We start from the raw sequence: 27,441 nt of genomic DNA, 5'->3' as shown, positions 1-27,441 counted from the left end.
TCATTTACAGACTTTATTAGCGTTTAACAGAATAGGACATGCGCAGACTCTGTGACTCCCAAAGCCTGCTCCCTTTAAGGTGGAACGGAAATATCCTAACATTCTCAACATTCATATAACTTATAGTGTTTTTGTAAATAGTCCTTAAATTTTTTCCAGTCCTCTTCCACTGCCTCTTCTCCCAGGTCTCGGATTCTGCCAGTCATTTTGGCCAATTCCATGTAGTCCATCAGTTGCGTATGCCACTCTTCCAGCGTGGGTAACTCCTGTGCCTTCCAGTATTTAGCTATAAGAATTCTTGCTGCTGTAGTTGCATATAAAAAGAAAGTTCTGTCCTTCTTTGACACTCTCTGGCCCACAATGCCCAGGAGGAAGGCCTCTGGTTTCTTGTGAAAGGTATACTTAAATACCTTTTTCAACTCATTGTAAATCATTTCCCAGAAGGCCTTCACCCTCGGGCATGTCCACCAGAGGTGAAAGAATGTTCCTTCAGCCTCCTTACATTTCCAACATTTATTATCAGACAGATGATATATCTTTGCAAGTTTGACTGGGGTCATGTACCACCTGTATATCATTTTCATAATGTTTTCTTTCAAGGCACTACATGCCGTGAATTTCATGCCGGTGGTCCATAACCTTTCCCAGTCTTCAAACATAATGTTGTACCCAATGTCTTGAGCCCATTTTATCATGGCTGATTTAACTATCTCATCTTGAGTGTTCCATTTAAGCAGCAAGTTATACATTCTTGAAAGCACTTTCGTCTTAGGTTCAAGTAGTTCTGTCTCTAATTTCGATTTTTCCACCTGGAAACCAATTTTTTTGTCCTTTTTAAAAATCTCTTGAATTTGGGCATAGTGTTGCCAGTCTCGCACCTTGTATTTTAATTTTTCTAAGCTCTGCAACCTCCAATTGTCTCCAACTCTTTCTATTATCTCACAGTATTTTGCCCAGCCACCCTCCATATTAAGTATTTTTGAGGCCTTAGCCTCCATTGGTGATAACCACCTCGGGGTCGTATTTTCAAGTAAGTCTTTATATTTAATCCAGACATTGAATAAAGCTTTTCTGACAATATGGCTTTTGAACAATTTGTGAACCTTTACCTTGTCGTACCACAAATATGCATGCCACCCAAAAGCATTGTTAAACCCTTCCAGATCTAGGACATCAGTGTTTTCTAATAAGAACCAATCCTTCATCCAGCAGAAGGATGCAGCTTCATAGTATAACCTTAGGTCCGGCAGGGCAAATCCCCCTCTTTCTTTTGCATCTGTTAGTATTTTAAGTTTTATCCGGGGCTTTTTGCCCTGCCAGACAAACTTCATGATATCCTTCTGCCACTTTCCAAAACATTCCACTCTGTCCACGATCTGCAGGGTTTGAAACAAAAACAACATCTTTGGCAATACATTCATCTTTACAGCTGCGATTCTTCCCAACAAGGAAAGTTTTAGTCTTGACCAAACTTCTAAATCCTTTTTGATTTCTGACCAACATTTTTCATAATTATCTTTGAATAAATTCAAGTTTTTTCCAGTCAGATTGACCCCCAGGTACTTCACTTTTTTAACCACATTTAACTCCGTTTCTTTCTGGAACCCATCTATTTCTGAAAGTGTCAAATTTTTTGCCAAAACCTTAGTTTTTTGTTTGTTCAACTTGAATCCCGCCACCCGACCAAACTCATAGATCAATTCTAAAGCTCTTATTGTACTAGGTTCTGGCTCCTGTAGTGTTAAAACCAAGTCATCTGCAAAAGCTTTCAGTTTATACTGTTTTCCTCCGACCTGTATTCCTTCCACCAGCTGATCCTTCCTAATCAAATTAAGCAGCACCTCCAGGACAGAGATAAATAGCAGAGGTGATAAGGGGCACCCCTGTCGTGTCCCTTTTTCAATTTTGAACTCCTCTGTCACCACATTGTTCACTATCAATTTGGCCTTTTGCTCTGAATAGATTGCTTCTATGCCATTTTGGAACACCCTTCCCACTCCCATCCCTTCCAAGTTTTTCTTCATGAATTTCCAAGATATGTTGTCGAAGGCCTTCTCTGCGTCTATAAAAATTAAAACTGCTTTCGTATTCATATTTGTCTGCAATAACTCCTAAACATCAATAATATTCCTAGTGTTGTCAGACAAATGCCTGCCAGGGAGAAAGCCTGCTTGATCTTTATGAATTACTTCATTTAAAACTTTTTTAAATCTACTTGCCAGAATATCAGCAAAAATTTTGTAATCCACGTTTAGGAGTGAGATGGGACGGTAGTTCTTAAGTTGAGTCTTTTCAGATTCCAATGGAAATGCTCTTTCAGATATATTGGACAGAGGCCATTTAGGGCTTTAAAGGTCAGCACCAACTCTTTGAATTTTGCTCGGAAACGTACTGGGAGCCAATGTGGGTCTTTCAAGACCGGTGTTATGTGGTCTCGGTGGCTGCTCCCAGTCTCCAGTCTAGCTGCTGCATTCTGGATTAGTTGTAGTTTCCGGGTCACCTTCAAAGGTAGCCCCACGTATAGCGCTTTGCAGTAGTCCAAGTGGGAGATAACCAGAGCATGCACCACTCTGGCAAGGCAGTCTGCAGGCAGATAGGGTCTCAGCCTGCGTACCAGATAGAGCTGGTAGACAGCTGTCCTGGACACAGAATTGACCTGTGCCTCCATGGACAGCTGTGAGTCCAAAATGACTCCCAGGCTGCGCACCTGGTCCTTCAGGGGCACAGTTACCCCATTCAAGACCAGGGAATCCTCCACACCTGCCCGCCTCCTGTCCCCCAAAAGCAGTACTTCTATCTTGTCAGGATTCAACCTCAATCTGTTAGCCGCCATCCATCCTCCAACTGCCTCCAGACACTCACACAGGACCTTCACTGCCTTCACTGGTTCTGATTTGAAAGAGAGGTAGAGCTGGGTATCATCCGCATATGGATGAACACCCAGCCCAAACCCCCTGATGATCTCTCCCAGCGACTTCATGTAGATGTTGAAAAGCATGGGGGAGAGTACAGAACCCTGAGCCACCCCACAAGTTAGAGCCCAGTGGTCTGAACACTCATCCCCAACACCATTTTCTGGACACAGCCCAGGAGAAAGGAGCGGAACCACTGTATGACAGTGCCCCCAGCTCCCAGCCCCTCATGACGGTCCAGAAGGATGTTATGCTCAATGGTATCAAACGCCGCTGAGAGATCCAGCAGAACTAGGAAACCTTTGTCCCTAGCCCACCAGAGATCATCAACCAGTGCGACCAAGGCAGTTTCAGTCCCATGATGAGGCCTGAATCCCGACTGGAAGGGATCCAAATGGTCCGCTTCTTCCAGGCGTGCCTGGAGTTGTTCAGCAACCACTCGCTCAATCACCTTGCCCAAGAATGGAAGATTTGAGACTGGGCGATAGCTGGCCATCGTGGCTGCATCTAAAGATGGTTTTTTAAGAAGCGGTTTAATAACCACCTCTTTCAGCGGGTCTGGGAAGGCTCCCTCACGGAGGGAAGCATTCAGCACCCCATGAAGCTCATCGCCCAACCCTTCCCGGCTAGCTTTTATCAGCCAGGATGGGCAAGGATCAAGGAGACAAGTGGTTGGTTTCACTTGTCCAAGCAGTCTGTCCACATCCTCGGGGGTAACAGGTTTGAATTGATCCCACACAACTTGACTAGACAGACCCTAGCACTCTCCTGCCCCGGCCCTGATTCCACGGTGGAGTCTACCTGAGCGACTTGAGCGACCTGAGTGAATCTGAGTGACTTTATCTGTAAAAAACTTTGCAAAATCTTGCAGGAGATCATGTGGCCCATACTGAGCCCTGATGGAGCAGGTGGTTCTGCTAAATTGCGAACCACCTGAAAAAGTCTCCTGCTGCTGTTTTCTGCAGATGCAATAGAGGCGGTGAAGAAAGTAGTCTTCGCCGTCGCTACTGCCATTTGGTAGGCTCAACATTCAGCTCTCACCTGGTCAGATTCAGAATGGGTCATCCGCCACCGGTGCTCTAGCTGTCTCAACGATTGTTCCATTGCCCTCAGATCCGTGGAAAACCACGGGGCTGTTCGGGCTCCATGCAATCGGAGAGGGCACTTCGGAGCCAAACAGTCAATAGTCCAGGTTAACTCCACATTCCAGCGGGCCACCAGGGAATCAGCTGAAAGGCCATCAACATGGGATAAAGCATCCCCTACCACTCTCTGGAAACCATTTAGATCCATTATATGGTGGGAGCGGACCATCCAAATCAGTCCCACCTCCCTGCAGGGGAAGGGTCACGATGAAGTCCAGCTGCACCAGGAAGTGATCTGACCATGGCACTTCTTTTGTTTTGCTTTTACTTAGTGTCAGATCACCAACATCTATAGAGGTAAACACCAGGTCCAAGGCATGTCCGCGGCTATGGGTTGGGCCAGACTTATTCAGGGACAGCCCCATGGAGGCCATGCTTTCCATGAAGTCCTGAGCGGCCCATTGTAAGGTCGTGTCGGCATGGATGTTAAAATCCCCTAGGACAACCAAACTAGGTGTCTCCAGGAGAACATCCGCCATGACCTGAAGCAGCTCGGGCAGGGAATCCTTGGTGCAGCGGGGGGGGGGGTGGTACACCAAAAGGAATCCTGTACTGCCCCTATTGCCCAACTTCCAGAACATGCACTCAGAAAACTGGGTCTTCCCAATAGGACGCCTGGTGCAAACTAATGACTTCCTAAAAATCACTGCAAACCCCCCTCCCCACCCACATGACCTGGGTTGCTGTGCGTAAGAGAAACCTGGCAGACAAGCAGCGGCAAGGACAGGCCCATCTCCTTCATCCAACCAAGCCTCTGTTACACATGCCAGGTCAAGTCCTCCATCTATGATCAAGTCATGGATCACAATGGTTTTATGGATCATTGACCTGGCATTGCACAGCAGCACCTTCAGGTTGTGTGGGTATCCCTTTGCTGATTCCAGTATCCCATCTGGTCAAGACCAGACCTGGAGGCAGGGATAGTCCTCAAACAATGACTAAGCCCGCTTCCTCAGTAATGACGTGGTCTGGTCTTAGCGTAACTCCTCCTCCTACCCATGATCACTGAGATTGGTTGTCCCAGTACATCCCCCCCCCCTGTGGAACCTGCCCCAGCCATTTTGTTTGTTGGGATCCACTCCCAGGCAGCCCTGACCCCTCCCCTTAAAATCAAATTAAAACCTATACAACAAACAAACTAACAAAACAATAAAAAAGAGAATGTTACAAACACACCATAATTAAATTAAATTAAACAAATTCCCGCACCCAACTAAACACCCACCCCACTCCTCTTACGCACAGCAAATGAAAAAGCAATGTCATCAAATGATAGTAATGCAGCAGCAACCTTTCATAATCCTCAATCATCGTTAATAAAGCAGCATGATCTTGGAATACAGCCTTTTCAAATCAATTGTTTCCTCACAGGAAAGGCAGCTGCTCTCTGTCCGTGAACAGGCCCTCTCTTTCTCTGGTCCATCATTCCTTTGGACATTCCCCATCCTCTGCATCATAAAGACACTGACGTCCAGCTCCGAGGGCCTTCTGGCGGTTCCCTCATTGTGAGAAATGAGGTTACAGGGACCCAGACAGAGGGCCTTCTCAGTAGTGGCGCCCACCCTGTGGAACACCCTCCCTTCAGATGTGAAGGAAATAAGCAGCTATCTTATCTTTAAAAGACATCTGAAAGCAGCCCTGTTCAGGCAGGTTTTTAATATTTAACACTGTACTGTCTTAAACATTTGATTGGGAGCTGCCCAGAGTGGCTGGGGAAACTCAGCCAGATGGGCGGGGTATAAATAATAAATTATTATGATTATATTATTATAATCCTCCATCCAGCCCTGTTTCTACCTCTAGATCTTCATGAGTCACCTTCACAGTCCCAATGGCCTCAAGAGGTCCAAGTGGACCATTTTGGGAGACCCAGGTCTACATCCTTTCCAGGGACTGTGGTCTGGATCAGTCAGAGAACTAGTGACAAGGCTTGGTGCTTGGCGCCAGCTGAATGGGTGCTCAGGGAAGCTCCTGTTCTGGGAGATGGAGCTCTGTCTACATGCCTCACATTGCATGGAGAGAGCAGGAGAAGCAGAAGGAAAGCAGCTGGCAAATGGGAATCCCAGACGGAAACACCCACCCCCATTGCTCCTTATAATAATGATGTGCTGCCTGATCTCGTGCCTGTCTTCTGACTATCCTAAAATGACACTGAAAAAGCTGGATATTCAAAGCAAATGGAAAACTGTACTTAGTGAAAACTTCAACCTTGAATATGTAGTGTTGATTTATTGATGGCCTGAAGTTGTGTTATTACTAGAGACATGAATTTATTCCTGTTCTGTCTCAAATATCATAATTATATTATGTCATGGGCTGTTAGGGGAGCGGTAGTACCTTTGCTGGGGGACATGTCATGCACCTTATGGGGTAATTTATCCACCATTGGTCCCCACTCTGCACTCAGCTCTCACCTGTGGCTTCCAGAAGCTGTCAGGGGCCATGATCCCAGGAATGGCTTCAACTGGCCGGCAAAACCAGGTGAGGATTGTTGATGGGTCTCAAATCCTTGGTGGGTTGGGGAATTCTGCTGCCGGTGATGGCAGGCCCTGGTGGATAGAGAGGATGAGAACAACAGTGAATCCCACAGTCTAGAAGGCAGATTCTGCCCATCCTGCAGAGGAAAGTGAAGGGCAGATGGGATCGTCAACCGGGGAAGGGAGCCCATTAAGAAGGAAAACTCTGGTCCTAAACCTTCACTGCCTCGTGACTTATCTTCAGGAGAAGAAAAGGCTATGGAGGAAAACCTACACAAATCCAGAGTGGAGTCTCTAAGATGGTTGGATGGTGTCCTGCACACCTCCTCCAGCCACTCCTGCAGCCAAGCTGGTGCCTAACGTACTGCTCTGCTTTCCTTGGGACCATATCAACCAGGCTGAGAAGGGGGTCTTGTTGTTTAGGCAGCCCAGGACCCCCAAACACACTGTCCAGCCTGGCAGTACTGCTTAACACAGCAGTTTCAGGCAGAGCGATGAGCTCAGACCTGTGTATCAAAGTCTCTCCGATGTGGAACAAGGAAAAGAAGAAGTGCTGTTTACATCAAACCGCCTTGAACCTGTTGCGCAATAAACTTGGATCTTCTGCAGTTTGCTCCAGTCTCCGGCTGAGCTCATTTTCCTCTGCAGGGACCCGCGGACTTAGTCCGACGAGCTGGGTGGCAGAGCAGCCTGTAACAAAACTGCTGGTGCTGACCTTTAAAGTGTCATGGCTGCATTTTTCAGGCCAAGAAAAGTGTTGGTGTAATGTAGAGAGATCAATCATTCCTAGTCTATTGGTTCAAGAAGGTTCTGGTGGTTTTACTCTGTGTGATTCAAATCTCGAGTTTTCTCTAGCTGGAACATTTTAGCTGATCAGGGAGTTTCCTTTCTGCTGAGAGCAGGTGGTGGGATCAGTTGTTATGAGATTATGCTGAACTTTCCTTGATTTTGGGAAGTAGAAGAAGCTGGTTTAAACTGGAGTGAGCCAGGCTTGTTATCCAGTCCCAAGGTTACTCCCCCCACTTTCCAGGGATCCCTCCTCTGGTCGCCTTGGAGGGGGGCATTCCTAGGCGGGAGGGAGAAGCCAAGGCGGCCCCTCCGGAGATTCCCCGAAGAAGCCACGATGGAGACGCCCCCCCTCCCCAAGGACTGGTCTTCCTCTCCTTCCCCACCAATGCTTCGCTTCCTTGTCCCGAGGGTGCCCCTCCCTCCTCTCCCCGCCCTTGGGCCCCTCCCTCTCCTGTCCCAGACGCCCCCTTGGCCCGGCTCACCCCTCGCCGTGCGCCCTCCATCTCTCCGTCCCTATTGTCCCCCCCCAGACGAGATGGGGAGGGACAGGGAGGTCTCTATCTAGACGCCTCCCGCACCCCTTAACCCTTTCCTGGCCCGCTTCTCTCCGCGCCCCAGGGAGTCCTCGTGGGTGGGCGCCCCATCTCCGCCCCTTCGCAGCAGGCGTGCCGGGATCCAGGCCCCACGGAAGGCGCTTGGGGAGCTGGAGAGGTCTCTGGGTCCTTTTCTCCCCCCTCCCCCCCGCGACCCCCTTACCTCTTTCTCCTCGCTCCCGATTCTCCTTTCCTGCAACATCCACGGGGGGGGGGTCCCCTGCCTCCTCCCTCCCCTTTCCGAAAGCGCCCCCCTAGAGCTACGGCGCAGAGTAGCAATCCGGAGTAGTAGCTCCACTTCCCGGAGAAACAGAAAGGTTGGGAGGGGGCTCACACTCCCCAGTCCTGGAGCAGAAGCCAGATTGGAGGAGGAGGAGGAAGGGGTGGGATGTTTGGGGGCGGGATCTGGGGTTGTGGGGGCGGGGAGAGAGGAGGATGTGCCGGGAGGGGAGGGAAAGAATTGAGGGAGGAGAGGAAGGTTTTCCCCCCTTCCTTTAGTGGATTGGAGAGCGGGGGAGGGGCTGATCCCGGAGATCCAGCTGCAAAGATGGGTTCCCCCCCACAAGTGCAACATCCTCCCCCACCCCACCCCACGAGCTTAGATCCCTCCGTGTTTTAGGTCTTGGCGCTGTTCAAACCAGGAATGGAGGGGGGCAGCTAAACGACTCCCCCCAAATCCCAGCTCCCCACCCCAGCCTCTGACTCAGGCCAGGACAAGGACCGTGGACACAGGCCCCGTCCCTGCACAACAGCCAAGAGGCTCAGAAAAGCAGCCAATACAATTGGAGCCAGAAGCGGATTCCAAAATCTGAGGGATCCCTTGGACCAGAAACAAGGAGACCAGCCAGGAAGAGCAGAGCAAAAGAGCAGCCAGTCGGCTTGGTCTTGATTGAAGACTGTCGCCACAGGACTCCCACCTGCCCCCAGGTGGAACAAGATGGAAGCCCCCAACAAAAGAAGACCCCAACTTTTATTAGCTGCTAATCCCCCAAGCTACACCCCCAAGACTACATCATTGACACATCACACAGAGGAGGGGTTCAGGGAGAAGAAGAAGAAGAGTTTGGATTTGATATCCCGCTTTATCACAGCCCTTCAGGAGTCTCAAAGCGGCTAACATTCTCCTTTCCCTTCCTCCCCCACAACAAACACTCTATGAGCTGAGTGGGGCTGAGAGACCTCAGAGAAGTGTGACTTCTCTGAAGGAGGAGGAGTTGTGGTGGTAACCTGAGGGTCTTGTCACCTGTCCGGTTCCTCCTTTCCCCTCCCCATGATTACATTCCTGAGGACAAAGAGGAGTTCACTGTTTCCTGCCCCAGAGGGAAGGGCTGGTCACTGTCCTGTGTTTCAGTCCCTACTGAATCCACTTCCATATGCAGGTCCTTTGTGAGTGGAATGATCTTCTGTCCAGGACCATCAAGGTTGGCATGCCAACTGGGTAGGGCTCACTGCGGACGTGTTGGCTGCCTTGTGTCAAGTCTCCCCCCTTTGATAGTCCTTCCCTCATGGTGTAAAATAAAAATCGATCCGATGTACGGCTGATTTTTTATGAATTTATAACAGAAGCATTGTGTATGTCGTGTGTGTGTGTGTCGTGTTTGTACAAACTGAATGATTGGGGGGGGGGGGCTTCCTGCAACACATGAATCCCAATCCCAAAGAAGGGCAGTGCCAAAGAATGCTCCAACTACTGCACAATTGCACTCATTTCACACGCTAGCAAGGTTATGCTTAAAATGCTATGAGGCAGGCTTAAGCAGTATGTGGACCGAGAACTCCCAGAAGTGTAAGCTGGATTTCGAAGGGGCAGAGGAACCAGGGACCAAATTGCAAACATGCGCTGGATTATAGAGAAAGCTAGAAAACCTTTCCTTCTGCTTCATTGACTATACAAAAGCCTTTGACTGTGTCGACCACAGCAAACTATTAAGTTCTTAAAGAAATGGGAGTGCCTGATCACCTCATCTGTCTCCTGAGAAATCTCTTTGTGGGACAAGAAGCTACAGTTAGAACTGGATATGGAACAACTGATTGGTTCAAAATTGGGAAAGGAGTACGACAAGGCTGTATATTGTCTCCCTCCGTATTTAACGTAAATACATAATTCATCATGCAAAAGGCTGGACTGGATGAATCATGTAATTAAAAATTTAACCTGGCAGACAGGAAAAACAAAAACATTCAAATTTCTGTTGTAGACCACCTTTTTGTGATGTAGGTATGATGTTTGTGGGGGGTGGTCTGGAGCTCCAGGGCAGGCAATTTAAAATGTCTATATAAGGGCAGGCACGCCTTGGTTTGGGGGCCTCCTCAGGGGAGCACCCTGTTGCAACAGATCAATCAAGATCAGGCTTACTAGCTGCTTTGCTTCTCAATAGACTCTGGATGTCTCTGCTCTTTTCTCCTACCGATGGAGAACCTACAAAGGACTCTATAAAGGGCTCCTGTGTCCCCCATAAGGGAAGAAGGGCAGCTTTTGTTTACAACAGATGGCACCCCAGATGGGACCTTCGGTTGCCCTGATAGAAGGGGGGCAAGGAAGGACTGGTGATCCAGGGCGCACCAGGCCATATGCCAGGAGGAGCCACCAGTCCTCTAGTGACCCCAGGGTCTGGAAAGAACTGGAGTTCCAGCGGGGCTAACCAGAGGAAGCAACGCTTGATCAGGCCGGCCACAAATTGATTTATTTTTAAAAATAATCGTTATTGATTTAAATTACACACATATACAAAGAATTTGGAATCTCATACTGCAAAAAAAGAAAATTAAAGAAAAAACAATGAAGAAAAAAGAAGAAAATACAGAAAAAAGAAAGAAGCAGATTTATGTACATGAAAAAACTTAAATCTTCCTAATTAAATAAAAAAGACTTCTGACAAAACGAGTCTTCCAATCATTCTCATTGTACTGTTTATACTGCCGTTTTTTTCGCACAGTTTTATATTCTTTAATATTGTTCCGGTCTACTCCACCAACAGTATTTGTTGTGTTTACAAGTATCACTCAGGTTCTTCTAATATGGTGTGGTTGGTACAATATGATCTTATATAATCCTTAAATATTCTCCATTCTCCAAATATTTTCTGGTTCAGTACTCCTCTAACTCGTCAGTTTTGCTACTTGTAAATATTCTAACATGAGTATATGGCTTCTCTTGGTGATGTCCACAAGGGTACTTTTGGCTCAAATATTCCTTTATATTTACTCCAGATTTTATATCACGATTTTCTTATCACGTGGCTCAAAAATCCCCTGTGGACCTTCACTTTTTCGTACATTAAAGAAGCGTGCCATCCAGACCGATTCTCGTGGCCTTCCAAGTCTAATATGTCCGTATCTTTTAGTGTAATCCAGTCATTGATCCAAACCACTGTATTCTGCTCTGGTCAGACCTCACCTGGAGTACTGTGTCCAGTTCTGGGCACCACAGTTCAAGAAGGACACTGACAAACTGGAACGTGTCCAGAGGAGGGCAACCAAAATGGTCAAAGGCCTGGAAACGATGCCTTATGAGGAACGGCTAAGGGAGCTGGGCATGTTTCGCCTGGAGAAGAGGAGGTTAAGGGGTGATATGATAGCCATGTTCAAATATATAAAAGGATGTCACATAGAGGAGGGAGAAAGGTTGTTTTCTGCTGCTCCAGAGAAGCGGACACGGAGCAATGGATCCAAACTACAAGAAAGAAGATTCCACCTAAACATTAGGAAGAACTTCCTGACAGTAAGAGCTGTTCGACAGTGGAATTTGCTGCCAAGGAGTGTGGTGGAGTCTCCTCCTTTGGAGGTCTTTAAGCAGAGGCTTGACAACCATATGTCAGGAGTGCTCTGATGGTGTTTCCTGCTTGGCAGGGGGTTGGACTCGATGGCCCTTGTGGTCTGTTCCAACTCTATGATTCTATGATTCAATCCTGCCGCCGCATGGTAGAATTCCAAATCTGGTAATGCAAAACCTCCTCTCTCCTTTTGATCTGTTAATAACTGGTGTTTAATTCTCGGTTTCTTTCCACTCCATATAAATCTAGATATTTCCCTTTGCCATTCCTTAAAACAATTCATTTCTCGCCTTGTTTGGAATAAGAAAATCATTTTGGGGAGGATATTTATTTTCACAACTGAGAATCTTCCCCAGAGTGAGAGATGCAGTTTGGTCCAGGTTTCCATATAGTTTTTTAAAATTTATTTCCATACTTTACTATAATCATCCTCATATATATTTAAACTTTTTTAAAAAATCCAGATCCTTAGGTATTTAACCTTATTTTTAATTTCCAGGCCTGTTTTTTCTTGAAGTTCTTCCCCCCCTTCCATTGTGAGGTTTTTTGTCAGTAATTTAGTTTTTGGGTAGTTTATTTTCAGCCCCAGGCCGGCCATAAATTAATCTAGCAAAAGACCCTGGGATGGCCAGGAGCAGCGCATGCGGACGTGAGTCTAGGAATGGAGAAGATTGTGGGCGGGATTCTCTGAAACACCCAGCAACCCAGATTCTCATCCTTTGCGGTCTCTTTTGCTGACGGTCTTCACTCCCAGCCTTCCTGGCAAGAGGTAGCTAGGAGGGGGAGGGGAGAATGGGAGACTTGGGGTTCTGCAATTAGAGAGGCAATGAACTGCAAGGGGAGAACGCCAATCAAAGCTCTCATTCCCTGTCGGGGAACCTGAGATCTGAAACTTTACCTTTTTCCCAAGGAAGACGCCCCAAGGCTGGTCCAATGGCCAGTTTGGATAGCAAGGGACTTGGGCTCGGTTTCCAATTTCTCTTTTTCTCGTAAATGCAGCTGCACAGGCAGCACCAAGATCCGGGAGGAAGTGACTGGTGTGCGTCAGAGCGCAAGGGCGTTTACAGCTCCTTTCCATTCTCTATGGAGCAGCCGGATTTGGCACTGGGCTGCCAGGCGTCCAATGGAAAGGGACTCTTTTCCCTAGCATGTAAGAGGCAGAAAAGGTTGCTGGGACCCCATGGGATAAAGAGGGAGAAGGGCTTTGTAGAGTCCTTCATAGAGGAGACGAACGACTGTGAGGTCAGGAAAGACCTGGGAAAAGGCTAGCGGGTTTTTGGTTTGGTTTTGGCTTTGGTTGAAAAATGGGATCCCCACATTCTAAGAGTTCTAACTGCCAGACTCAAAGGCATGTGCTGGTCGCAGCAGGAGGGGGGTGGGGTCTCCCTAGATGCTTCAGCAGCCGGCCTCCTCTGGGTCTCCTGGCTCCCTCCCCTCTCCTCCCTCTGAGCCTGAACTGCTCTCTGCCCCAAACTCTTCCTGCTCACGAAACCCTGTTTCCTCCTCAGCTTGCAATATCTCCCCTTCCGGTCTGCTCCCTTTTCTCCCTCTTTCTGCTCATCGCCATCCCACCACCAGGAAGGCAGCCCTCCTTCTGAAAAACCAAGAGAGTAAATAGACAGTTCTCTGAATGGAGAGGAACAGAAGCGGAGTCCCCTCAAGATCAGTATTGGGAGCTGTGGCTTTTCAACTTGTTCATAAATGATCTAGACTTAGGAGGGAGCAGGGAGGGGGCAAAGTTTGCTGATGGCAGCAAATTTTCCAGGGTTGTTCAAACAGAAAGAGATTGCAAGGAGCTCCAAAAGGACTTCTTCAAAGGGAGTGAATGAACAGTTACAGCTCATTGTCAATGAGATTAAAGTGGTGCATGTTGGGACAAAAAAACAACACCTCTTAATATCATGTACAGACTCATGGGGTCTGAACTGGATTTCCCTTTGTGCTCTAGGAGACCAGGGGAGAGGGGAGCTGGTCACAGCAGGAGGGGGAGTCTCCCTGGATGCTATCTTCCCCAAACTCCAGAAAAAGCAGGAGCTCTGGGGTTGCCCCATGGGGTTCAAGTGTGAAGATGCCCCCACCAGAAGATTTCCCTGGTACCTACAGCCCCTCCTTCCCCCTTTTGAAATTAGGCTTGGGGGGAAATATCCCATTCAATTTCAGGATTCTTCATGACCCGCAGGAGGCAGCGATGAAGTTCTGGTGAAGAAGCAGTGCTTGGAGGTCATGCGGTGGGAGAATGACAGAGTTTGGTGCAAAAACCAAAGGTACTTTCATCTAAAGTTATACTCACCATTGTGAGATGCTGCCTTCATTATTTCATTATTATAATGTTTTACATACAAACACCAGAACTTCACATATACCTCTTGTTTTTAGGAATGATTTCCTGCTGAGTTCATTGCTCAGAGTGGACTCTGAGAGGAAGGCGTCCCACACTCCATACATCTAAATGGGTTCTCCCATGTGAGAGTCCCTAGATGTTCCTTAAATAAAGGTAAAGGGACCCCTGACCATTAGGTCCAGTCTTGACTGACTCTGGGGTTGCGGTGCTCATCTTGCTTTATTGGCCAAGGGAGCTGGCGTACAGCTTCCAGGTCATGTGGGCAGCATGACTAAGCCGCTTCTGGCGAACCAGAGCAGCGCACAGAAACGCCGTTTACCTTCCCACCAGAGCAGTACCTATTTATCTATTTGCACTTCACATGCTTTTGAACTGCTATGTAGGCAGGAGCTGGGACCGAGCAACGGGACCTCACCCTGTTGCGGGGATTCGAACCGCCAACCTTCTGATCGGCAAGTCCTGGGCTCTGTGGTTTAACCCACAGTGCCACCCGCGTCCCTGTTCCTTAAATACTCCATTATAAATAAAGCACTTTTTGCAGTCTTTTCATTTAAACTGCTTCTCCCCTCTGAGTTTGTTGATGGTCTGAAGGGTTTCAACTCTTAAACTTCTTCATGTCCATGAGTCTGTTGATTTTGAACTTCCACTAAGAGAGAACCTCTATCTACTTTCCTGATATTTATATGGTTTGTCTTTTGTGTGAGTTTGTTTACATAAATCAAGGGTTCCACTCTGACTGAAGCTCCTTCAACAGTCCATGCATTTACATGGTTTCTCCCCTGTGTGTCTGCTGATGTTTTCTAAGATTTCCATTCTGACTGAAGCTCTTTCCACACTCCATACATTTAAATGGTTTCTCCCCTGTGTGAGTCCATTGATGTGTTCTAAGTCTTCCATTCTGACTGAAGCTCTTTCCACACTCGATACATTTAAATGGTTTCTCCCCTGTGTGAGTCCGTTGATGTGTTCTAAGGTCTCCACTCTGATTGAAGGTCTTTCCACACTCCATGCATTTAAATGGTTTCTCCCCTGTGTGAGTCCGTTGATGTGTTCTAAGATATCCTCTGTTACTAAAGCTCTTTCCACACTCAATACATTTATATGGTTTCTCCCCTGTGTGAGTCTGTTGATGTCTTCTTAGGTTTCCATTGTTACTAAAGCTCTTTCCACACTCAATACATTTAAATGGTTTCTCCCCTGTGTGAGTCTGTTGATGTAGTCTAAGGCTTCCACTATGACTAAAGCTCTTTCCACACTCGATACATTGATATGGTTTCTCCGCTGTGTGAGTCCGTTGATGTGTTCTAAGATATCCTATGTTCCTAAAGCTCTTTCCACACACGATACACTTATATGGTTTCTCCCCTGTGTGAGTCCGTTGATGATTTCTAAGGTTTCCACTCTGATTGAACCTCTTTCCACACTCCATGCATTTAAATGGTTTCTCCCCTGTGTGAGTCCGTTGATGTTGTCTAAGGCTTCCACTATTACTAAAGCTGTTTCCACACTTGATACATTTATATGGTTTCTCCCCTGTGTGAGTCCGTTGATGTTTCCTAAGGTTTCCATTTTCACTAAAGCTCTTTCCACACTCAATACATTTATATGGTTTCTCCCCTGTGTGAGTCCGTTCATGTGTTCTAAGGCTTCCATTTTCACTAAAGCTCTTTCCACACTCCATACATTTATATGGTTTCTCCCCTGTGTGAGTCCGTTGATGGTTCCTAAGGCTTCCATTCCGACTGAAGTCCTTTCCACACTCCATGCATTTAAATGGTCTCTCCCCTGTGTGAGTCCGTTGATGTTCCCTAAGGCTTCCATTTTCACTAAAGCTCTTTCCACACTCGATACATTTAAATGGTTTCTCCCCTGTGTGAGTCCGTTGATGGTTCCTAAGGCTTCCATTTTCACTAAAGCTCTTTCCACACTCAATACATTTAAATGGTTTCTCCCCGGTGTGAATCCGTTCATGTGTCCTAAGGCTTCCACTATGACTAAAGCTCTTTCCACACTCGATACATTTAAATGGTTTTTCCCCGGTGTGAATCCGTTCATGTGTTCTAAGTTTTCCATTTTCACTAAAGCTCTTTCCACACTCGATACATTTAAATGGTTTCTCCCCGGTGTGAGTCCGTTCATGTGTTCTAAGACTTCCATTTTCACTAAAGCTCTTTCCACACTCGATACATTTAAATGGTTTCTCCCCGGTGTGAGTCCGTTCATGTGTTCTAAGACTTCCATTTTCACTAAAGCTCTTTCCACACTCGATACATTTAAATGGTTTCTCCCCGGTGTGAGTCCGTTCATGTGTTCTAAGTTTTCCATTTTCACTAAAGCTCTTTCCACACTCGATACATTTAAATGGTTTCACCCCTGTGTGAGTCTGTTGATGTCTTCTTAGGTTTCCACTATCATGAAAACTTTTTTCACACTCCAGGCATTCATATGGTTTCCCCCCTGTGTGAGTCCGTTTGTGCAATTTAAGGTTTCCACTCTGACTGAAGTTCTTCCCACACTCCCTGCACTTAAAACGTTTTCTCTCTGTGTGAGTCCGCAGGTGTGTTCTAAGTTTTGCATTGAAAGAGAAGCTCTTTCCGCACTCCATACCTTTAAATGGGTTATTTCCTTTTTGTGTTCGCTGATGTGAACTATGTGTGCTCATTCAGTGAAGCATATTCCACATTTCACACATTTTAATGGCTATTCCTAATGAAACGAAAGGTGCCCTGTCCCCCGCAATTCTGTCTTCTCCACCACCTTTTTCAGAGTGGGCAGAAAGGAAATCCTGTTTGGGTTTTAGGAAAGAGAACACAGAAAAAAAGGACACATCAACCTCCATTAGCACCTTCTCTTATTTCAACATCTCCTACATTCTCCCATGTCCTACCCATGTTCCCAATTTTTAGGAAATGAAAATGGTATGATGTCAAATGGTAGTAATGCATCAGCAACCTTTTATAATCCTCAATCATCTTTAATAACACAGAATGATCTTAGAATACCGTTGTCCTCTGAGACTGCCTTTCTTTCTTTTTTCTTCTTCTCTTTTTTTAAAACTTTTATTTTGCTTTAAACAGGTACATGTAAACAGGTACTTAGAAATATAGACAACCAAAATGACAAAGAAAAATTCCTTAATAGTAATGAAGAAAATGAAAAAAGTCTACAAAAAATATTGAGGTACATGACACAGAACATAAGCAACTATGGGAAAGATAAAAGAAAAAGAGAAAAAGAGAAAAAGAGAAAAATAAAAATAAAAATGTGCCTAAGCAGGAAAGCTCATCTATTGTACACTTCCGTCAAGCTCACAACAGATCATTATTCTTATCGATTCTCTCTATCTGCATTCCAAAGGAATCCCTCATCTTGGTATCATTTCTCTATGCGGTATCATTCTAAACATAGCCAGATCTTTCTTGTTGAGCCCTTGTCCCCTACATAATTATTTAAATATTCCCATTCTTCTTTCACCATTTTTTAAGGTTTATCTCTTATTGCATCTGTCAGCTTTGCCAGCTCCAAGTACTCGCACAATTTGACTACCCATTCCTCTTTAGTGGGTATATTTTTATCTTTCCAGTTTTTTGCCACTACAACCCTTACTGCTGACGTTGCGTACATAAATAGCCTAGTTTTGTTTTTGGGAATATTATCTGAAACCATTCCTAGTAAAAATTATATGGAGAGATGACCAATGAGTGACGCAAGCAAAAAATCAAGTTAGCGGAATTTTTCGAGATAAATGGGAAACAAAATGCAGACATAAATGTAGTTTAGTAAAGCGTACATGAGGGGTCTTGGAATACAACAAATGGCTAGGCTGAAGAAGATAAAAGACAATAATATCCAAGAGCTAACCAGATAAGAATTAATGAAAAAGAGTTGATCAAAAATCCAAAAAAGTCATGAAATATTACAAAAAATAAAGATATTGCAATCCCATATCTCTCGTATATTAAATAAGGAAGTAGAAAATAAAATTAAATGGGGAAAACAAAGGTATTTTGAGTCCGCCAATAAACCCGGTAAGTTGTTAGCATAAAGGAAAAGCAAACAAAAAAAAGTTATAAATAAAATTTTGGACAAAGGAGAGGAAACAACAGACCCAGTAAAAATAAAAATAAAATTCTTAAACTTTTATAAAGATTTATATAAACAAGAACATTTAGAGGTTAATAAAATGGAAGAGTATTTACAACAAAATAAATTACCAAGAATTGAAAAAGAAGAAGTTGAGGCCCTCAACTCCAATATAGAAATAGATGAAATGGCACAAGTAATAAAAAATAATGAAGAGTGGCAAATCGCCAGGTCTTGACAGAATCACATTACTGTACTATAAGAACCTGGAAGAAGTAATCCTCCCTATATTACAAAGAATAATGAATAATATACTGGGAGGGAAAGATATACCACAATCATGGAAAGAAGCACTGGTCACTCTAATCCCAAAACAGGGAGTGGAGTTGACAGACATGAAAAATTATAGACCAATCTCCCTGTTGAATACAGACTATAAAATCTATGCTGGGGTGATGGCTAATAGATTAAAAAAGACTCTAAACAAAATAATCAGCAGAGACCAGGTGGGCTTCTTACCAGATAGACATATAAAAGACAATACAAGAATAATAATTGACCCGTTGGAATATGTGGAAATGAAACCAAGTAAAAAGATGGCCATGTTATTGGTTGATGCAGAAAAAGCTTTTGATAGAGTATCATGGAATTTCCTATTGGAAACTTTCAAAGGTCTGGAGAAAATAATTAATGAAATTAGGGTGATATATGATAACGAAAAAGCAAAACTGCTAATAAATAACGAGATCACCGAAGAGTTCAGCATCGAAAGGGGGCCAAGACAGGGGTGCCCTCTCTCCCCACTTCTTTTTATTGCCACCTCGGAACCACTTTTAATAGCAATAAGAAAGGATAAAAATATAAGAGGAATTAACCTAGGAACTCGATACTAAAAAATTAAAGCCTTTGCCGATGATGTAATCATAACCACTGAAAATCCAGTGGAAAGTATCCAAAAAACGCTTGCACAACTGGAAGAATTTGGGAAAGTCTCTGGGTTCAAACTGAATAAAGGAAAATCCAAATTATTAACGAAAAATTTACATAAGTTGGAACAAGAGCAACTGGAAAATACAACAGGTTTAAAGGTAGCCAATAAGGTAAATTATTTGGGGGTTTGGATCACCAATAAGAATATAAACTTATATAAGGACAATTATGAGAAGAAGTGGAAGGAAATAAAAAAAGAATTAGAGACTTGGGGAAAATTAAAATTATTCTTGTGGGGGAGAATATCCACAGTTAAAATGATGGTATTGCCAAAGATGATTTTTATGTTCCAAACAATACCTATAATTAGAGGCGTAAAGTGTTTTAAGGATTGGCAGAAGGACCTTGCCAAGTTTATGTGGCAAGGGGAAAAACCACGCATAAAATTTAAGCTACTAACAGAGTTGAAGGAAAAAGGAGGCTTCGCGGTCCCTGACCTTAAACTGTACTTTGAGGCAGTGTGTTGGACATGGATTAAGGACTGGATATTAATTAAAAACACGGAAGTCCTAGATCTGGAGGGATGGGATATTGTGTACGGGTGGCATGGCTACATAGGCTATGACAAGGTTAAATCCCGCAAAGGATTTTAAAATCACATTGTGAAAAGGGCATTATATGAAGTATGGGAGAGGAGTAAAAAATCAGTAGTAACCAAAACACCATGGTGGCTGTCACCAATGGAATCTATGTCAGTTCACAGGATGAATATTGTCAGAGCCGCTTCCAGGTCCCAGCTCACAGAGGACCACGCTAGCCGGCAGTACTGTACAAAAGTCTTTATTGAGTTACAGTTTCCATTTTCAAGCCGCAGCGCGCAGCTCTACGTCTTAGAAGCTAGACCGGCGAAGCTCCGTCTGAGTCTCCGCCCCCTGTACACCAACTTAATACTCTCGCCTTGCTCCACCTCTTCCTTCTTTCCCTTCTCCTCTGGGTCCCTCTACCCCCCGTGGTCTCTTCCTTCCTGGACTCTTCTGACGCTGACCCCCCGACTCTTCTCCCTGTTTGCGGCGGTCTTTAGGACCTGGCTCTCTATCCGGGCTGCTTACTGCGCCGCCTTCCTGTGCATTTGAACTTGGCGCGCGCGCGCAGCCTTCAACCTTCCTCTTGACCGTTCCCTCGCTCCCCGATGGAGGTGTGGCCACTCCTGACTCCTGTCCTCCCTCTTGCGGAGAGCCGCCCGATCCCGATACCTGGGACTCCTCCCCCCTGCTGCGCTCTGGTGGGGACGCTGGTCCCGATTTCCAACTGCTGCTCTCTGAACCCCCTCTGGCCCCTTCTTCCTGGGGTGTTCCCCTAGGCGCCCCCCTTGCTCTGACCACTGGTGCCCCTTTCTGAGAATCTTCCGACTCACTGGAAAGACTCGGAGATCTCGGTCCGCTGTCGTCGCTCATATTACCTTCGGATTCCTCCCCCTCGCTCTCTGTTTCCTCCCTTTCCTGTGCCTCTGCTCCTGAACCCCTGACAAATATGAACAGCGATTGGCTAACATATAAGGATTTAGTAGAGGAAACAAGTAGTGATCCGAAAATAAAGGGCCTATGTGAATTGAAACAGAAGGGAATAACCTGGCTGGAGTATTATCAATTAAAAGCCGCCCTTGAAAAGGATAAAATAACCAAAAGATTTGACAAAAAAAAAATCCTATCTGGAGAAGGATATTTTATATAATAATCAAAAGACACTTTCTAAAATGTACAAACTACTTTTGAATTGGCAAAGAAAGGAGGAACATATCAAAGAAATTACAGTAAAATGGGAGAGGGACCTGGGACATACGATGAAACCCAATATTTGGAACGAATTATGGACTAAAAATATAAAATTCACGGCTTGTTTCCTTATAAGGGAAAATCTTATGAAAATCTACTATAGGTGGTACCTGACCCCTGTAAAACTTGCAAAAATAAATAAATCAAATAATAACAAGTGCTGGCGATGTATGGAACAGATAGGAACATACTACCATATGTGGTGGTCCTGTCTAGAGATACAAAGATTTTGGAACATGATTTATGAAGAGATAAAGAGATTGATAAAAACTACATTTAGCAAGAATTTTTACTCTAAGACTGCCTTTCAAATCAAGTGGTTTCCCCCGTTTCCACCTCTAGATCTTCATGAATCACCTGCACAGTCCCACTGACCTCAGGAGGTCCATGTGGACCATTATGTGAGACCCAGGTCTACATCCTTTCCAGGGACTGTGGTCTGGGTCAGTCAGAGAACTAGTGGCAAGGCTTGGTGCTTGGGGTCAGCTGAATGGGTGCTCAGGGAAGCTCCTGTTCTTGGAGATGGACCTCTGTCCTCATGCCTCGCATTGCATTGAGAGAGCAGGAGAAACAGAAGGAAAGCAGCTGGCACATGGGAATCCCAGTCGGAAACACCCACCCCAATGGTGCTTTATAATGATGACGTGCTGCCTGAACTCCAGCCCGTCTTCTGACTATCCTAAAGTGACACTGAAAAGCAGGACAGAACTGTACTTAATCGTAGATAGCCGTGTTGGTCTGACACAGTTGAAGTGAAAAAGAATAGTCCAGTAGCACCTTAGGGACCAACTAAGTTTGTTCTAGGTATAAGCTTTTGTGTGCATGCACACTTCCTCATATAGTGAAGGGTAGTGGGAGATGGTAGTAGGAGTACCCTTCTGAGAAAAACCCCACCCCACCCTCCCACGACATACAAGGGTCTGGTGACATCTGTGTCAGTGTATCTGAAGACGTGCGCATGCACACAAAAGCTTATACCTAGAACAATCATAGTTGTTTTCTAAGGTGCTACTGGACTATTTTTTAATTTTTTATTTCAACTGCGTCAGACCAACATGGCTACCTACCTGAATCTAGATGTCATGGGGTGTTGGGGAGCTGTAGTTCTCCTTTGGTGGGGGACATGTCCTGCACCTTCTGGGGTCATTTTTCCACCCTTGGTCCCCACCCTGCACTCAGCTCTCACCTGTGGCTTCCAGAAGCTGTCAGCATGCAACAGGGGTTCAAGCAACGGCTTCAACCGGCCGGCTAAACCAGGTGAGGAAAGCTGATGGGTCTCAAATCCTTGGGGGGCTGGGGAATTCTGCTGCACCTGAAGTCAAGCCCTGGTGGATGGAGAGGAGGAGAACAACTGTGAATCCCACAGTCCAGAAGGCAGATTCTGTCCGTGTGGAAGAGGAACGTGAAGGGCAGGTGGGGCACATCCACTTGGAGGCTTGTTATCTAGTCCCAGGGTTACTTTGACATTGAACTATGTATAAATTACAGTATTGAAATGTGCCTGCTCCCACTTCATATTCTGCTATTACTCTACTCTGCTTGGCTGTTTCTTACTTGAGTGCTGTTTTGGTTTGCTAAGTCAGGGTTTTACTGTAAATTAATTTTTTGCTATTTTTTGGGTACTGTCATGCTTATCTGTCTTCAGTAATAAATTTCTCAGCTGATTTCCCCCCCCCCCCTGCCTCTGAGTGTTTTTTCCTACTCTGTTAACTATACATCGATCATTATGGAGGAGCAAGATCTGCAACCTAAAGCCCTCATCAGCCTCGGCCCTGTGGACCTGAAGGAGCATCTTCACCCCGATCATTCAGTCCGGACAGGGAGGTCCGCCTCTGAGGGTCTTCTGCTGGTTCCCTTGCTGTTAGAAGTGAAGTTCCAGGGAACCAGGCAGAGGGCCTCCTGCCCCATGGAATGCCCTCCCTTCAGAGGGCAAGGAAGGAGGCAACTATCTGACATTTAGAAGACAGCTGTATCAGGAGGTTTTTAATTTTTGGATGTTTTACTGTCTTGTATATGTACTGTAGGGACGCGGGTGGTGCTGTGGGTTAAACCACAGAGCCTACGACCTGCCGATTAGAAGGTCAGAGGTTCGAATCCCCGTGACGGGGTGAGCTCCCGTTGCTCAGTCCCTGCTCCTGCCAACCTAGCAGTTCGAAAGCATGTCAAAGTGCAAGTAGATAAATAGGTACCACTCTGGCGGGAAGGTAAACGGCGTTTCCGTGTGCTGCTCTGGTTCGCCAGAAGCGGCTTAGTCATGCTGCCCACACGACCCGGAAGCTGTACACCGGCTCCCTCGGCCAGTAAAGCGAGATGAGTGCCGCAACCCCAGAGTCGGCCACGACTGGACCTAATGGTCAGGGGTCCCTTTACCTTTACCTATATATACTGTAAGCTGCCCAGAGTGGTTGGGGGGGGGGAATACTAATACTATAACGTCTAGAGTAGTACGTCGGGTTACAGGTGCTTCAGGTTACAGACTCAGAAATAGTACCTTTTGTTAAGTACTTTGCTTCAGGATGAGGACAGAAATCGAACGGCGGCAGCAGTAGGCCCCATTAGCTAAAGTGGTGCTTCAGGTTAAGAACAGTTTCAGATTAAGAATGGAGCTGCAGAACGAATTCAGTTATTAACCCGAGGTACCACTGTACTATTATTATCATCTTGTGATTTTTTGTAGTTATTTTGGAATTTGTACTGCAACATTAGCTTACGAAATGTTATGGGTGGAGAAAATCACAGGGTTGCCATAAACTATAATCCCACCCACAAACTCTCTTTCACATACAGTCTGTAAATGTGGGAATGTCACACACCTCACCTGTGCTAATACTGGCAGTCTTTGGCCTGCACAGGCAAACCCGGTGTGTAGAGCCTCCAGCCACAGGCACTGTCTATCATGAAAATGGGTCCTTTGACTGGGAAGATTCAGGCAGTCACTGTCATCGGATGATGAAGGATTGTATCTCAGCTTGTCAGTCACTCTGACATTGCCTATGAAGAATAAGAGGAACAGAAATGCTTTTGAGGTGGAACTTCTATATCAATCCTGAGAGCCATTCCATGGACTCTGCACCCCTGTTTCTGATGACAGGTGTACATTATCCTCACCCTCAGTGGAAAAGACAATAAAGATGGAAGCCTGAGAGAGAGGAAAAGGTTTCTGGCTGCTTCCTGGGTGGGATTGTGGAAACAAAGAGCCGCTTCTGAGAAGGCCTCTCCCCTCCCCTCTTCCTCTCGGGATTTCCTCTCCTCTCCAGGGGACCAGTGGTTGGACTGGGCAGAATGGCTGTGTCTGGACAGGGCAGGGGCTTATGGGGTGGGAAGAGGATGGAGATTGCAGGAAAGAAGGGTGGGAGGACAGGACCCCCCACTTTCCAGGGATCCCTCTCTGGTCGCCTTGAAGGGGTGGCCCATTCCTGGGCAGGAGGGAGAAGCCAAGGCGGCCCCTCCAGAGAGACCCCAAGGAAGGCACGATGGAGACCCCCCCCAAGACTGGTCTTCCTATCTCCCCCCCGCCCGCTGCCCTTCTCTGACCCAGGGATGCTCCCCTCCCTCCCCCCATTCCTCGACCCCCTCCCTCTCTCCCGGAGTCTCCCCTGCACCCAAAGGCCCCCTTGGCTCGGGTCACCCCTCGCCCTGCGCGCCACACCTCTCCATTCGCAGCCCCCCCGACAGGAGCAAGGGAGGGACGGGGGGGTCTCTATCCAGGCGCCTCCCGCACCCCTTAACCCTTTCTGCCCCGCTTCTCCGCGCCCCAGGGAGTCCTCGTGGGTGGGCGCCCCATCTCCGCCCCTTGGCAGCACGCGTGCCGGGATCCAGGCCCCACCGAAGGCGCTTGGGGGAGCTGGCGGGGTCTCTGGGTCCTTTCCCCCCCTCTCCGCCCCCCGCTGCCCCTTTACCTCTTTGTCCTCGCTCCGATTCTCATTTCTTTCCTGCAACATCCACGTTGGGCGGGGATCCTCCTCTTCCCATCCTCCTCCCCTTTCCGAAAGCGCCCCCCCCCCTAGATCTACGGGGCAGAGCAGCAATCCGGAGTGGAAGCTCCACTTGCGTGAGAAGCAGGCAGCTTGGGAGGGGGGCTCCCCCCTCATTTCCGGAGCGAAGCCGGATTGGAGGAGGAGGAGGAGCAATGTATTGGGGGCGGGATCTGGGATTGTGTGGCCGGGATGAGAGAAGGATGTGCCGGGAGGGGAGGGAAAGTTTTGAGCGGGTGGGGGGGAAGGAGGAGAGGCAACCCCCCCCCGTCTTCCTTCTGGGATCAGGGGAGGGGGGAGGGGCTGATCCCGCCAATCAAACAGCGAAGTCACAAAATGCGTTGTACCTGGAAATCAGATCAGACTCCGAGTTCGTGTTTTGGCAACATGACAGGTCTGTCCGTCGGGATGCCTGACGATTCCTGCTCCCTGCCATTTCCTGGCCTTCCTGAGAGATCACTGAAAAGGGAGGATTTCTTGACTCCAGAATCCATCATCGCAGACCCGTTTCATTCAGGCCTAGAGACCTGCTTTTTGGCCCAGTCTGCTTGGATCATGTGGATCATCAATAGATCATATCTGGATCATCACTGATTGGGGGGGGGGGTCAGGAAGAATCTCCTGCCACGTGACTGGAGGCTGACTGGGGTCAGACAGGGCTGCTGTTTTGCTCTCTGTTCTGTTTCAGCTCAGGTTTTCCTGGCAGAAGTTCTATTTCATCAAGAAATGGGAGGATTCATTGAGGAAACGGGGCTAAGCGAAAGCATCAGTTGCAAAGAGGCAAATGTGTATACTTTGTAACCATCCAGGGAGTTGTGTTGCAAAGGCCATTTGCAGAAAGGTTTTGATAAGGAAAATTCTGGGTTGAGAGTCTACTCAACAGCTCAGCTCATCAGGGTCCAAGTCCCCTGCGGGTCTGTGCGGTCAGTAAAAGAAGGAAATTCCAGTGAAACAATTTGGAGCAAAACAGCAGTCAGTAGACTGAGATTCTTTATTGCTGTGCAACAGATTCAACAACAGCGAGTGATCCCAGAGCAGGGGGCGACATTGACATTTAAAACTTTCCCACCATATCCAGGATAGAGTTCTCACAGCATCATCAATATATCTTTTTGCAGGGCTTGCAAGATGGAGCTGTTCTGCCTGGCCTTTCGCCAAAGCACAGTCCGACCCCCCCTCTCCTTCTGTAATCTTCATAGAACCCTAACCCGATGGTTGCCATTAATTTGATTCTGAATTGAGTCTAGAATGTATTTTAATTAATTGACTGTGCAATTTTCTGCACACTGGGCTATTTTTACCTGTTGTTAGCCGCTCTGAGCCCGGCTTTGGCCAGGGAGGGTGGGATACAAATTATTATTATTATTATTATTCATTATTACAGTGGGATGAAGATCATATGAACTTAAGGCATTTGCAAACAACCTGGTAATAATGGTAGAAGCCCACTGGAAACTATACCAAGGGTGTTCAACAAGATTAATCAATTTGGCCAAGTCGCAGGTGTTAAATTGAATAAAAATTGAAATAAATTGTTGGTAAAAATATGAGACAACAGAAGAAAAATGAGTAGAGACAGATAGCAGAGCTGGGGATAGAAAAGATGGTGAATTTTTTTGGAGTGTGGCAGACAACAAAAAATATAAACATTTTAAAAGATCATTATTGGTAATGAAAAATTCTGGGGTGAGAGACGACTCAGCAGCCGAGCTCTTCGGGGTGCTACTCCCCCGCGGGTCCATGTGGTCAGTAGAAGAAGGAAGCTCCAGCAACACAGCGGTCAGTAGACCATGATCCTTATTGTTGTGCAACAGGTCCCCACAGGAGTAAGAACGCCAAGTAAGGGGTGATCCCCCTCTTTTAAAACGTCCCACAATATCCCAGAATACACTTGGAGCAGCATCACTGAGACATCATCACTACATCAGTAGCATGTCACAAAGGGGGAGGGGTCTACAAGGGGGACACAAGTCCAACATTAGGTCTCTTTATCAGACCCCTTTCCCAACACCTCTTAAGTCCCCATCACTGGAAGAACAATAAAACTCTTGACATCTCCTTGCCCTCAGGACTTGTCTGGAGATGGGCTTTCAGAACACCTCAACTGCCTCTGCAGATGTCCATTGTTTCCCCTGGTCACTCCCTGGATGGGGGGCCATGTCTGTGTTCTTACGCTTGGGGGATTATGGCGGGATGCATGTTTTACCCATTATCTATTCTTATTTCAATTCCGGAACAATATTTTTTCATGTATTCCTTCACACCATCCCACTCCTTGGTTATTCTCTGATTTGAGTGGCCTCTAATAAGTGCCGTCAATTTTGCCGTTTCTACAAACTCGCAGTTTGTTTTGCCATTCTAATAATGATGAGTTTTCTCCCCCTTCCAATTCTTTGCGATCAGTATTCTGGCCGCTGCAGTTGCGTAAAGGAATACATTTTTCTTCTCTCTGGGGATGTCATTAGATATTAGGCCTAACAAAAAGCCTCTGGTAAACGAAATCTTAAATCATTTTTTCCATTTCTCAAAGCAATCAACTTTGCCTATTATCGTTAGCATTTGAAAAAGAAACATTAACTTTGGCAGGATATT

At 46.3% G+C, this 27,441-nt stretch overlaps 2 protein-coding genes across 3 annotated transcripts in view; both read right to left on the bottom strand.

The window, feature by feature from the left end:
* The window catches only part of LOC308595654 (uncharacterized protein), a 72,187-nt gene that overhangs the window by 33,026 nt on the left and 11,720 nt on the right, over positions 1-27,441 (bottom strand). The window lies entirely within an intron of this gene.
* Positions 13,466-24,959, bottom strand: LOC308595617 (uncharacterized protein). Its single transcript, XM_081210071.1, has 4 exons — positions 24,775-24,959; positions 23,694-23,866; positions 22,062-22,200; positions 13,466-16,815 (listed from the first exon to the last, which is right to left on the bottom strand). Exon 4 carries the CDS (start codon positions 16,690-16,692, stop codon positions 14,794-14,796), a length of 1,899 nt encoding a protein of 632 aa, XP_081066197.1. The 5' UTR covers positions 16,693-16,815; positions 22,062-22,200; positions 23,694-23,866; positions 24,775-24,959; the 3' UTR covers positions 13,466-14,793.

Source organism: Podarcis bocagei (genome assembly GCF_964188305.1).
Source record: "Podarcis bocagei genome assembly, chromosome: 10".
NCBI lineage: Eukaryota > Metazoa > Chordata > Lepidosauria > Squamata > Lacertidae > Podarcis > Podarcis bocagei.
This window is presented reverse-complemented; position numbering and strand designations above follow the sequence as displayed.

Bases quoted from the DNA above. Each gene is read 5' to 3' on its own strand.
- LOC308595617 (XM_081210071.1), bottom strand. From the start codon at position 16,692: ATGAGCACACATAGTTCACATCAGCGAACACAAAAAGGAAATAACCCA.